The following is a 13,907-nucleotide window of genomic DNA, read 5'->3' as shown; positions in this document are numbered from 1 at the left end:
ATGGATTTTATTTTTTTAATAATAAATTTTATTTTTATATTCCCCATACAATTGCAACCCCCCATTCTGACCCCAATCCCTCCCCTCCCACACCACCCCCCAAAAAGTGTCTCTGGTTCATAGTTTTTTGTTGATTTTGATTTTCACTATCTTATAGTTATTCATTTTCCTGGTCCCTTATTTAAGTTTTCTAGATTCCTGCTATGAGTGAGACCATCCGGTATTTTTCGTTTTCTTTCTGGCTTATTTCACCGAGCATGATCCCTTCCAGCGCCATCCATGTTGATGCAAATTGCATGTGTTTATCTTTTTTTGAATGCTGAGTAATATTCCATGGTATATATGTACCACATCTTCTTGATCCAGGCATCTATTTTTGGGCATTTGGGCTGTTTCCAAAGCTTAGCTATTGTAAATAGTGCTGCTATAAACATAGGGGTGCTGTGTTCTTTGGAATTGATGTTTCTGTGTCCTTTGGGTAGATACCTAGGAGTGGAATTGCTGGATCATATGGAAGCTCTACGTTCAGTAGGTCCAGAAATCTCCACACAGCTCTCCATAGTGGTTGGACCAGTTTGCACTCCCACCAACAGTGCAAAAGAGTTCCTTTTTCTCCACACCCTCGCCAACATTTGTTGTTCCTAGTTTTTTTTTTTTTTTTTTTTTTTTTTTTTTAAAGATTGATTTATTTATTTATCCAAGCACTGGATACAGTCAGAAGCGAGGGAGGGTGAGAGAATTCACCAGAGCCAGAGCAGGGAGCAGAGCGGGCAGAGGGACTGAAGCACACTACTGAGGGGAGCAGTGGGCGGCAGGAGAGGTCTGCGCGCCATGTGGGACCCTCCTCCGGTGGCCGGGGAGTAGCCGGGGATCGAACCGGCACCGCAGAGGCCGCGGGCAGCCTCGCAACCCAGCGCTCAACCGCTGCGCCACTGGGGAGGCCCCCTGTTTTTTTTTTTTTTAATATGTGCCATTCACACTGGTGTAAGATGGTATCTCATGGTAGTTTTGATTTGCATTTCCCTGATTACAAGTGATGATGAATATTTTTTCATTTGTGTGTTGGCCATTTGCATTTCCTCTTCAGAGAAGTATCTTTTTAGCTCTTCTGCCCGTTTTTTGACTCGATTTTTTTGTTGTTATTATTGAGTCTCATCAGCTCTTTGCAGATTTTTGTGACCAGTCCTTTATCATTAGTGTTGGGTGCAAAAATGTTCTCCCAGTTGGTGGGGTTTCTCTTTGTTTTTGTTATTGTCTCTTTTGCTGTGCAGAAGCTCTTTAATTTGATGTAGTCCCAGGTGTTTATCTTTGCCTTCACTATCACTGCTTTGGGTGATGTGTCTGTAAAGATGTCTTTGATGTGCAAATCACGTAGTGTTTCGCCTATATTTCCTTCTATATATTCTATGGTTTCAGGTCTTATGTCTAATTCTTTAATCCATTTTGAGTTGATTTTTGTGTATGGTGTGAGATAGTGGTCAAGCTTCATTCTTTTGCATGTAGAGACCCAGTTTTCCCAGCACCATTTATTGAACAAACTTTCTTTGCTCCAATGCATAGTTTTGCTCCTTTGTCAAAGATTATTTGACTATAAATCTGTGGGTTTATTTCTGGATTTTCTATTCGATTCCATTAGTCTGTATGTCTCTTTTTGTTCCAATACCATGCCATTTTGATAATTATGGTTTTGTAGTATAGTTTGAAGTCTGGGAGTGTGATGCCTCCATTCCCTTCTTTTTTTTTTCAGGAGTGCTTTGGATATTCGGGGTTTTTTGTGATTCCATATGAATTTCATCAATAATTGTTCTATTTCTTTGAAGAATGACATTGAAATTTTGATTGGAATAGCATTGAATCTGTATATTGCTTTTGGTAGGATGGCCATTTTAATAATGTTTATTCTTCCAATCCATGAGCAGGGGATGTCTCTCAATTTCTTTGTGTCTTCTTCTATTTCTTTTAACAGTGTTTTATAGTTTTCTTTGTATAGGTCCTTTACCTCTTTTGTTAGATTTATTCCCAATATTTGATTTTTTTTTGTTTTGATAATGAAAGGGATTTTATTTTTATTTCTTCTTCAGATTTATTTTTTGTGTATAGGAAGGCTACTGACTTTTGCATATTGATTTTGTATCCTGCCACTTTACTGATTGATGAGTTGAATTAGTTTTTCTGTGGAGTTTTTGGGGTTCTCTATGTATATTATCATATTGTCTGCAAATAGTGATAGCTTGACTTCTTCTTTACCTATTTGGATTCCTTGTATGTCCTTCTCTTTTCTTATTGCTCTGGCTAGGACTTCCAGTATTATATTGAAAAGCAGTGGTGAGAGTGGACATCCTTGTCTTGTTCCAGATCTTAATGGAATTGCTTTCAGCTTTTCGCCATTGAGAATGATACTGGCTGTTGGCTTCTCATATATGGCCTTTATGATGTTGAGGTATGTTCCTTGTATCCCAAGAATTTCAAGGGCTTTTATCATGAATGGGTGTTGCACTTTGTCGAAAGCTTTCTCAGCATCTATTGATATTATCATATGGTTTTTATATTTCTTTTTGTTGATGTGTTGGATAACGTTGATTGATTTTCGGATGTTGAACCATCCTTGTGTCCCTGGAATGAATCCTACTTGGTCGTGGTGAATTATCTTATGGGTACATTGTTGGATTCTGATAGCTAAAATTTTGTTGAGGATTTTTGCATCAGTGTTCATTAGGGAGATTGGCCTGTAGTTTTCCTTTTTTTGTGTTGTCCTTGTTCGGTTATGGTATTAGTGTAATGTTGGCTTCATAGAGCGTGTTTGGTATTATCCCTTCCTTCTCAATATTTTAGAAGAGTTTGTGAAGGATAGACACTAATTCGTCTCTGAGTGTTTGGTAGAATTCATTTGTAAATCCATCAGGTCCTGGGCTTTTGTTTTTGGGGAGGTTTTTGATTACCATTTCAATTTTGCTGCTTATAATTGATCTGTTTAGGTGTTCTATTTCTTCTTTATCTAGCTTTGGGTGATTGTAGAGTTGTAGGAATTTGTCCATGTCTTCTAGATTGTTGCACTTGTTTCCATATAACTGTTCATAGTAGTTACTGAGTGTTCTTTTGATTTCTGCTCTGTCTGTTGTGATTTCTCCTCTTTCATTTCTGATCCTGTTTATTTGTGCTTTCTCCCTTTTTTCCTTTGTGAGCCTGGCTAGGGGTTTGTCTCTTTTATTGATTTTTTTTCGAAGAACCAGCTCTTGGTTTCATTGATCTTTTGGATTGTTTTTTTAGATTCAAATTCATTTATTTCTGCTTTGGTTTTTATTATTTCTTTTCTTCTACTGCTTGTGGGGTTTTTTTGTTGTTCTTTTTCTAGATCTTTGAGGTTCGAGATTAGGTTGTTTCTTTGAGTTCTTTCTTGTTTCTTGATGTGAGCCTCTATTTCTATGTATTTTCCTCTTATTACTGCTTTTGCTGCATCCCATACATTTAGGAAATTGGTGTCCTCCTTGTCATTCTATTCAAAGAATTTTTTAATTTCTTCGTTGACCTCCTCATTAGTCCATTGTTCTTCCAGTAGTGTGGTTTTTAGTCTCCATGAGGTAGGAAAGTCCCTTGCCTTCTTTTTATGGTTTATTTCTAGTTTGATGCCTTCATGGTCAGAAAAGATGGTTGGTATGGTTTCAATCTTGGTGTATCTGTTGATGTTTGTCTTGTGCCCCAGTATGTGATCGATCCTGGAGAATGATCCGTGTGCGCTTGAGAAAAATGTGTACTCCGTTTTTTGGGGTTTAGTGTTCTATAGATGTCTGTTAAGCCCAAATGCTCTAGGTCCTTATTTAGAGCTTTAGTTTCTTTACTTATTTTTTGTCTTGTTGATCTATCCATTGTTGATAGTGGTGTGTTGAAGTCTCCCACTACGTATGTGTTTTCTCTGATGTCTGTTTTCAGAGAAGACAACAGTTGTCTGATATATGTTGGTGCTCCTTCGTTTGGTGAGTATATGTTAATAAGTGTTATATCTTCCTGAAGTATTGTCCCCTTGATCACAATGTAGTGATCATAGGGGTCTCTTTTTATTTTTTTGAGTTTGAAATCTATTTTATCTGATATAAGTATAGCTGTTCCTGCTTTCTTTTTTTGTTCCATTTACTTGTAGGATTGTTTTCCATCCTTTAACTTCGAGCTTATTTTTATCTTTTGTAGCTAAATGTGTTTCCTGGGGACAACAAAAGGTTGGGTTTTGTTTCTTAAATCGGCCTGCAACTATGTGTCTTTTTATTGAAGAGTTTAGTCCATTTACATTTAGAGTTAATATTGATAAGTTAGCATATGTATTTGCCTTTGTGTTTGTCTTTCCTTTGATTTATTTATTCTTTTAACAACTTTTTTTTTGGCCTTCTTTCGTTGTTATTCATCCCTCTGAGGTTCTGGCTTTAGGATACCTTGTAGTATTTTTTGGATTGGGGGTTTAGTCGTAATGAAATTCCAGAGTTTCTTTTTGTCTGGGAAGGTCCTTATTCTTTCTTCATAGAGGAAGGAGAGCTTTGCTAGATAGAGTATTCTTGGTTGGCATCTGTTTTCTTGGAGTCTGTTGACTGTGTCCCTTCACTCTCTCCTTGCCCGTAGTGTTTCTTCAGAGAAGTCTGATGTCAGCCTGATTGGTTTTCCTTTGAATGTTATCTGTTTCATCCCTCTTGTCAGCTTCATTATTTTTTTCCTTGTCCTGGATTCTTGGGAGCTTTCCTATTATGTGTCTTGCTGTATTTTTCCTTTCGTCATGGAAGTTTGGTGTTCTTCTTGCTTCTTGTATACCAATTTTCAGCTCCTTCTTCACATTTTGGAAGTTCTCTTCAATTATCTCTTTGAATATTTTCTCTGTTCCTACATCTCTCTCCTCTCCTTCTGGTATTCCTATAACTCTTATATGTCCTTTCCTCATGGAGTCAGATAGTTCCCGGTGTCTTTCTTCATTCTTTTTCCTTCGTACTTTTCTTTCCTTTTCTGTTTTGGTTCTTTTTATTTATGTGTCTTCAAGAGTACTTATTCTTTCTTCCATTTCATCTACTCTGCTTTCATTGCTTTTCCCAGAGTTCTTTAGTTCCTCCATTAATTCTTTGATCTCCTGCATTTCTTTTGCTTCCCCCTTTAGGGACTCATTTTCATTCTTCTGATCGTTGATTATTTTTCTCATATCATTGTTTTCCTTTATGACTTCTGTCACTTTTTTAATCATGGCAATTTTAAATTCTCTTTCTGTAAGGCTCAGAAGTTCTTCCAAGTTACTGTTGTTGCAATCTGGGGGGTGGTTTTCTTTTTGTGGTGTCTTTTTTCCTGAGGAGTTGCTAGGTTGTGTGTGGTTCTTCTACTCCCTACTGTCTGTTTTCTTATTTGTCGGATGCATTGGGACTCTGTGTTGCTCGGACTGGCCAGCATCTTGGGTGAACTTCTCCGCTCCCCTCTGGCTCCTCCAGGAGCCATCTCTGGCTTCTGAGGGAGCTTTCTGCTGGTTTCAGGCAGTCTTTACTGAAGAAATGTCCCTGTTCTAAAATGGCGATGCGGGACGCAGACCCTGCGCATCCGGTCACAGGCACACTCTTCTGCGGCCCGGTCTGCCCCGGCCGTGGGTGCCCGCTCCCTCTGTGGGCTCAGACTGCTGGTCGGAAGGGGCCTGTCGTAGGCTAACTTCCCAGCTGGCCACTTGCTCCTCCGGAAGCCTTCTGCCCTTTCAAGCAGTCTTTTCTGAAGAAATTTCCCTGTTCTATGGGGTGTTAGTGAATTTTTTTTCTGGTCGCTAGGTGGCGCCAAAGATTCGTCCTATTGTCCCTGGGGGGCTGTTTTTTCCCCGCCGTGGGGCAGGGAACAGAGTGGGAATGGTAGGGTAAACCTCAACGGCTTTGGGGTGCTGTGTCTGCCTTTTGCCCCACCGTCGTGGAGAACCCACACCCCAAATTTTGTGCCCCGGGTCTCAGTTGCAAAGCCCTCAGGTCCAGCACTTGGGCTGTAGCCCAGTTCAGTGGCCGCAGGAATGGCGCATTTTGCACCCCGCTCCCGTGCCTGGGCGCTTGGTTCCTGCTTACTCAGTGAGGGACTTTCACCTCAGTGAGGGCCCCCGTGCATCTCCCCACAAGCCTAGGTCGCAGGCGCAGGGAGCTGGGCAGCCGCAATACCGATCTGCGTTTGCTTTTCAAGCACGCTGCTTTTTCGCACAAGCTTGCCGACAGGGCCCAGGGCTGTGTGCGGGTCTCCAGAGTCTCTGTTGTTCTCTAATGGCACCCGGAGCCATTCGCTTACTGCCGCGGCAAATCCTGCAGGGTTCTCCGCAGCTCCAGTTCACAGGGTGTGGTGGCTGAAATAGTTCCTTTCCACTCCCAGTCCCGCTTGATGCATAGGTTGCTCTTGTTGGTCATTTTAGTTTGTTTTTTTCCTCCTTTCTGTTGGTCGGAGAGTGCCGACTTTGTGGGTGGGGAAGGGGAGCAAGGTTCTGCGCTTTCCTCCCTTCTAGTCCTCTTTTATGGCAACTTTCTTCTTCGGGTAGTTTGCTGGAGTCGTCCGTTTATCTTCCGTGTCCCAGTTCTCACTGGGACCTGCCGCTTTTCCTCCCTGTTAACTTTTTTTTAATGGGAGATCTTACTCACAGCGTCTCCTCGCCGCCATGTTTTGCAGTATTTTTAAATGGGCATCCACATCCAACAGGGCCGGTGTATTTCTACTGCAGATATTAACATGTAGATACAGATGTAGATACAGGTGTATCTACATATGTATTTGTGCAAATACTTGTTTATTGATATTTTGTTTGTATTTATACCTTGAAGGATACTTACTTGTATTTATACCTTGAAGGATACTTACTTGAATATTAAAAGTAGTTTTCTCTAGGTGATACAAAAATTAAAGGAACGAAAGTAGACACCAAAATACCAATATGGTTCATGCTTCAAAGCCAATGCATTTAGTTCCTTTCCACTCCCACGCAAGGTCTCTATGTACTGTTACTTCTTTTCCAAATAAAGGGGGTTGGGACAACTTTGAGGACCCACTCATCCCCCACAGGGGCCATCTTGTAACATGTTCTGGTCAGGATCTTACTTGAGGGGAAAGGAACCTTCTCGCTGACCTACAGATTAGTCAAGCAGGGAGGATGCTGGAAGTACAGCTAAAGTCTACTGTCTCCTCTGTGGCTGTCAAGCTCACAGTTAACCTGTACGTAGGATGCCTGCAGAAGCCATTCAGATTAGACACCGCTGGGAGGACGGCTTGGAAAAGCGGAGGAGGAGAAACAGTGTCTTGTGATGGAGCGGGAGGCTGCCATGATGGAAGCAAAGTCATCCCCCTTAGGATGTCATGCCAAGCAGAAAGCCTCCAAAAAACCCCACAGTCACCAGGAAATTCTTCTTCACAAATATCACCACCTCCTCTGCTTTGCTTTTGATCTCTGTAGGTAACTGGTTGCTCTTGTGGATCTTCATCTGCTGCTTGGCTTTCTGCATGTCCTTCTCCACTCGCTGCCAGTCAACTCTGATGTACCCCACATAGTTTGCAAGCTGGAGGAGGAAAAATCCCCCTCCCACAGCTGTGTCGGCCAATTTTCCAACCTTCTGGAATAGGAAACCTGTGCACCAACCAGTGACGCCACCGATTAACAGCTGGGTGGCGACGTTGTACTTCTGGGCAGCGAACCCCGAATCTTGCAGAAACAATCTGTGCCACCACACCTGCTTCTTAGCGAGCTCTGTCAGGTCCAGAGCCTCGCTATTCACTTGAGTAGCCCCGGCCATCTCTGCGAGCTCTTCTCTCAACGACTTGCAGTGAGGCTCCCTGAGGCTGGACCCGGCCTGACTCAGCGCACTGGAGGCGCTCAGGCTCCCGGCCCGGGGGCAGGTGTTTCCATTCCCCAGGCAGCCACAGAAGAGGGATTGAGCTTGAAGAACTGGAATTGAAGGAGTTAGGAGAAATATGGGCAAGAGGTGCAGATTTGTGAAAACTTAGGTGCGTCAATAAAATTTCATAGAAACCTTCCTTCCTTGAACTGGGCTGGACCATGTTGCAGAATGTAAAGAAAGAACGGGAGGGCAGTTCTCCAGATCTTGGTTTTAAATGGGGAGCATATATTATTATTATGACAATATATCATGACAATAGACCAGCAAAACCTGGATTCCAAGAGGGGCGGAAGTGTTGATAAAAATAAGGTAAGGACCAGTTCCATTTTTTTTTTTTCATGCCAGGTTTTATTTATTTTTTTCCATAACCAATAAACCTTGGGGACCCCAATTGTGAAGGGTGCAATTATTAGCAAGGGGTATTAAAGTGCATATTTCTCAGTGGAAAGCATCAATAAAATACTTTATGTCTTGCCATGGATGCTGGCATAGGGGAATGGGAGGAGCATGTAGAGGATCACAGTTAAAGTGAGGAGCATATTTTCAAGACCAATAGTTTGTACAAACCACTGATATTGTATGGATATTACCCATGATTCACCTGTGGGTTCACAGAACAATTCATTCATTTGTCATTATAGAGAGAAAGGTGTAACGAACATATAAAGTTTACTAGTAAAACTGAAAATATTAAGGTAACTGTGAGCACGGTGAGTGAAAGTAGCTGAGGCCACATACTGAGTATTAAAAACTGATAAAGCAGATGGTGCCTGAGCCTAAACCTGGTAAGAAGTTATAAAAGGAGCCCTACCAGGGCCTCCCCAGTGGCACAGCAGGTGAGCGCTGGGTTGCAAAGCTGCCCGCAGCCTCTGCTTTGGCAAATTCTCTCACCCTCCTGCACTTCTGACTGTACCCAGTGCTTATATAAATAAATAAATAAATAAATAAATAAATAAATAAATAAATAAATCTTTGAAAAAATAAAAAGAGATAAAATAATAAAAGGAGCCCTACCAAAGCAGACTCAGAGCAGTTCTGAAAACTGGCTCAGAGCAAAGGACTTGCCGGAGACTACTCTTTTTTTTTTTTTTAAGATTTTAAAGATTTATTTATTTATGTATACAAGATCTGGGGTACAGGCCAGAGGTGTGGAGGTTGAGAAGATTCACCAGAGACAGAGTGGGGAGCAGAACAGGCAGACAGACTGAAATACACCGCTGAGGGGAGCAGCAAAAAGCCAGGAGAGGTCTGTTGCGCCATGTGGGTAGCTCCCTGGCCGGAGATCAAACTGGTGCTGCAGTGGCTGTGGACATCTTCATAGGTTGCGTCTCAACCCCCTGTGCCACCAGGGAGGCCCTGGAGGCTACTCTTCCAGAGCCCAGCTTGCTGCCTCCCTTTGGACTCAGACTCGCTCTCCATCTGAAACCTCTCCTTACTCCTGCTCCTTCATCCCTGCTCCCCAGTTTGGCACACACCAAACCAATCTGCACTCTCCTGCTCTGCTCCCTGTGAACCAGTGGCCTGCTCTTTGACAGTGGCACAAGGTGCCTATAAGCTCAACACTCTGCATGACCAGTGACCATCTGCACTGCGGGCCCTCGAGCCTAGAGATTTCCACGGCCTGAGGACTTCCACTTAGGTGGAAGGCCCAGCTAGCAGAGGTCACGGTTACTGTCTTCAGTCAAAGGTACTTTGGGAACTTGGGGTTGGCTTGCCTGTATGAACTTAAGTGTGTGTGTGACCAATATAGGAATAAAATTCTCTTTGAGAGCCAACTTCTGACTGAAGCTTATCTATCACACTTGTGACAAAAGGAACACTATGAATTAGGGATCAAGGTTAGACACAGAGGATGTGAGGGACTGTGTATGATCCAAGAAGCATTAAGGGAATGGGTAGGATATTTAGAAAGGGACAATGGTAGATGGGGTCCCCCTAAATGAACAGAAACATTGGTAGCATAGGGGGCTCTGGATCGGCCCAACCAACTAACCTAAAGATGGGAGGGTTAATGACATGAGCCCATTTTATATGAGATGCAAACGAAAAGGAATAAAAATTGAAAGGAAGAAAAGAAATACCATAGAGTGAGCTGTAAGGCAGGAGAACAGTGCAGCAGTAAAAGATTCAAGGGAGGGCCTCCCCAATGGCGCAGGCGTTGAGAGCTGGGCTGCAAAGCTGCCCACAGCCTCTGCAGCACCAGTTCCATCCCCTGCCGCTGGCAATGGTCCCACATGGTGTGCAGACCTCTCCTGCCGTGCCCACTGCTCCCCTTAGCAGTGTACTTCGGTCCTTCTGCCTGTTCTGCTCCCCACTCTGGCTCTGGTGAATTCTCTCACCCTCCCATGCTTTGACTGTACCCAGTGCTTGTACAAATAAATAAATCTTAAAAAAAATAAAAATAAAAAATAAAAGATTCAAGGGAAAAGGTTACTCCCCGTGGGGCCAGCTGTGGTTAGGTACCTGAGAAGCCAGGCACTTGATACTGTCCCAGGTGATGTTGTTTTTAGATGTCTGAAGATTAAGTCTCCATTGATTGTGCCTTTCTTTTGGAGAGCTGGGAGCCTGGAGGGATGCAGTCATCCTCAGTCTCTTGAGCTGTAGGAGTGGATCCTGAAGCCATCCTGACAACTCATGATAACTCTTAAAGCAGGGCAGTGCTGGAATTCACTGAACTCCCTCTGGAGACAAAATGGCTGCATACCCTCTTCCCCATGTAAGTAAAGGAGCTAGGCCTTCCCAGAGAGGGTTGGGTGGCATTTTATAAAGAACCAAGGGTTTGTCTTGAGATTGGATTGAGATGTTAGAGAAATGATGGTGAATGGGTGTATCTCAGGAGCAGTCCCTGGAAGTATACCAAAGGTGACTGAATGTGAAGAGGGTTTTACAGAGCCACATGTGAGGAGAAGAAAGGTGAAAACCAGGCTCTTGTGTAGCTAAAATGAGTTTAAGACCATTAATTCATTCAATAATGGCTTGTCCTGTAGGGGTATAAAGGATGCTGGTGATATGGGTAGTATCCCAAGTTTGAAGGAAGGAAGAGAAGCTATGAGAGATACAGATAGGGCTACTATCAGTTTTAAGCTTTGGGGGGTGACCCATTACTGAAAAACAAGAAAGTAAATGATGGATGGCATGAGAGGCTTTTTCACCAGGATGAGTTGTGGCCCAAATGAAGCCTGAAAAAGTGTCAACAGTGACATGCAGAAAGGCCAGTCTACCAAAGGGAGTGTAATGGGTAACATCCATTTGCATAGTTAATTAGGCTGTTAACCACAAGGATTGACCCAAGAGGGAAAGGCTAGAACAGTGTGTTGACAGAAAGAGAGAAAGTTTTGGCCAAACTTCGTGCTCCCTGGTGGAAAAAAGTTGGCGTGAAATGGGATCTGCGAAAACACTGAAGGGAGCCAGGGCAGAATCTTCCAAAGCATTACCTGTGGAGAGAAGGTCTGGCAAGACAAAATGACTGTGGATATGGGTTATGAAAAGTTGAAAAGATCTTTGTTGAAGTAGTGCCTGTAAGGAAATAACAGAGAAAGATGGGCATCATCCACGAAGGGGCTAAGAAGAACATTAGACAGTAAGAATGGCACATATCAAAAAAACTAGCAACAAATGTTGGCAAGGATGTAGTAAAAAAGGAACTCTCCTACTTTGTTGGTGAGAGTACAGAGTGTTCCAACCATTATGGGAAGTTGTCTGGATGTTCCTCAGTCTACTAAAAATGTAGTTACTACATGACCCAGCAATTCCACTCCTAGCAATCTACCCAAAGGACACAAAAACATTGATTCAAAAAAACACCTGTACCCCTGTTTATTGCAGCGCTATTGATAATAGGTAAAACCTGAAAACAACCCAAAAGCCCAAAAATAGATGACTGGATCAAAAAGATGTGGGATATATACACAGTGGAATATTATTCAGCAATCAAAAAAGATAAACTCATGCCATTTGCAGCCACATGGATGGAGGTAGAAGGAATTATGCTCAACTAAATAAGCCAGAAGGAAAAATAAAATATTGGATGGTTTCACTTATAGCAGAAATATAGGAGAATCAAATAAGACATCAGGGAAAAAATAATAACAATACAAAACAAAACAAAACAAAAAACAGACAATTATAAATCAGAGACATCCTGCAGGGGAAGAGGAAGGAGAGGGATCAGAGGGAGGGAGGGAGGAGCACAGGGGACTGTGGTGATGGTGCACAGGTGCATTAGTGAAGGAAATTCTATGAGGATTACACCTGAGGTGGAGAGAAAGCAAACATCATTTAAAAATGAACTATGATGCAAGAAATACATACAAAAATAAATTTTAAAAAAGAGTGGTAAAGATGTCAAACACTAAGTTGGTGACATGAAATAAATGAGAGATGACATTAAGGGGTTTGTTTTTCAAGGTCTGAAGGGCAAGTATGACTGCAGCAAGCTCTGCATGTTGGGCAGAGGGGTAGGACAAAGTAAAGGCAGTACACCAGACATTGGAGGTCCTATGCCAGGAACTATTCCCCTTCATTTTCTGAGGAACCATCAACAAAAACTGTCAGCACTCCTGGTAAGGATGATGAGCAGATAATAGAAGCAGATCGTAAAGGAAGTAACGTGAAAGTCTAAAAACCTCATTGACAGAGAGGGCATTTAGTTTTGGGGAGTGGCCTGGATCTTGACTTTTGGCTATTGATTATTAAGACAGTCCTTTATGAAATGACCAGATTGTCCACAGCTATAGCACATAACTGAGGACTGGAGTGCTGTGGCCAAAATGAGGGCCTTATGAGATTCAGTACCAATATTTTGACATTCACATTAGGGTATATGGTTTAGCTAGAAGGGGTTAAGGACCTTTTTGCAATCTGAATTGGTGTTTTCATATGCCAATTGAAGAGTAAGAACATTTTTTGCCTCATTATTTGTCTACTTGTCGTGAAATGACCATTTGTAAGTGGTCGACAAAAGACAGGTAAGGTTCAGTGGCTCCCTGATGAATAGACATGAAAGAACCTGATGAGGTATTTGTGTCTGGGATTCAAACCCAGGCCTTAATTACAGCATCTGATACTTGAGGAAAGACTGGAGAATCTAGATTAACCTGGTCCTGCAAGGAGACATATTGTCCTTCACCCATTAGCATGTCTAGGTCAATGGGGATATCATTAGCAGTACTTTGTCTGGCTTGGATATGAAGATAGTCTATAAACACTTGGAGCCACAGGGTATACTGAGGCACTGTGAAGACTGTTTTTATTAATAGTCTCCAGTCCTATGGGGTCATTTCATAACTTCCTGCAATGCCCTGGATCATGCCCTTTGTATATGAGCCCCCATACCATTTTCTTTAATGCTTATTTTAAGATCCTCAAATAATTGATAAGGAAGAGGCTCATGAATATAATGGTTTCAGTCTCATTTAACAGGGAAGGACATGAACCCATCTATTTTTTTTAATCCTTCCTTAAGCATGGCCTCTATCCTATACTGCTGGCGAAGTGCAAACTTGTCCAACGATGGAAAGTTGTATGGAGTTTCCTCAGTCTACTGAAAATGGAGCTACCATATGATCCAGCAATTCCACTCTTAGGAATCTACCCAAGGGACACAAAAAGATTGAATCAAAATAATACCTGGGGGCCTCCCCTGGTGGCACGGTGGTTGAGCACTGGGCTGCAAAGCTGCCTGCAGCCTCTGCAGCGCTGGCTCAATCCCCGGCCACCAGCGAGGGTCCCACATGGTGCACAGACCTCTCCTGCCGCGCTCACTGCTCCCCTCAGCAGTGTATTTCGTCAGTCGGTCTGCTCTGTTCCCTGCTCGGGCTCTGGTGAATTTTCTCACCCCCCGCACTTCTGACTGTACCCAGTTCTTGTATAAATAAATAAATAAATATTTAAAAAAGAGAATACCTGCACCCCTATGTTTATTTTTTGCCTATTTATAATAGGCAAACACCCCAAATGCCTGAAAACTAACCAAATGTCCAAAAATAGAAGACTGGATCAAGAAGATGTGGTATATACACACAATGGAATACTATTTAGCAATCA

General features: G+C 42.5%; 1 protein-coding gene across 1 annotated transcript in view; it reads right to left on the bottom strand.

Annotated features, from left to right (window-relative positions):
• Positions 1-7,057: 7,057 nt before the first annotated feature.
• The window catches only part of LOC311184197 (FUN14 domain-containing protein 2-like), a gene marked incomplete at its 5' end in the record, with an annotated part of 31,322 nt that continues 24,472 nt past the window's right edge, over positions 7,058-13,907 (bottom strand). The window contains one exon of the mRNA XM_084254050.1: positions 7,058-7,909. Within this exon, the coding sequence (XP_084110176.1) occupies positions 7,314-7,909 (596 nt within the window). The 3' untranslated portion in view covers positions 7,058-7,313. The remainder of the gene's footprint in view (positions 7,910-13,907) is intronic.

The sequence above is a fragment of the Talpa europaea genome, assembly GCF_964194135.1.
Source record: "Talpa europaea genome assembly, chromosome: 14".
Lineage (NCBI taxonomy): Eukaryota > Metazoa > Chordata > Mammalia > Eulipotyphla > Talpidae > Talpa > Talpa europaea.
This window is presented reverse-complemented; position numbering and strand designations above follow the sequence as displayed.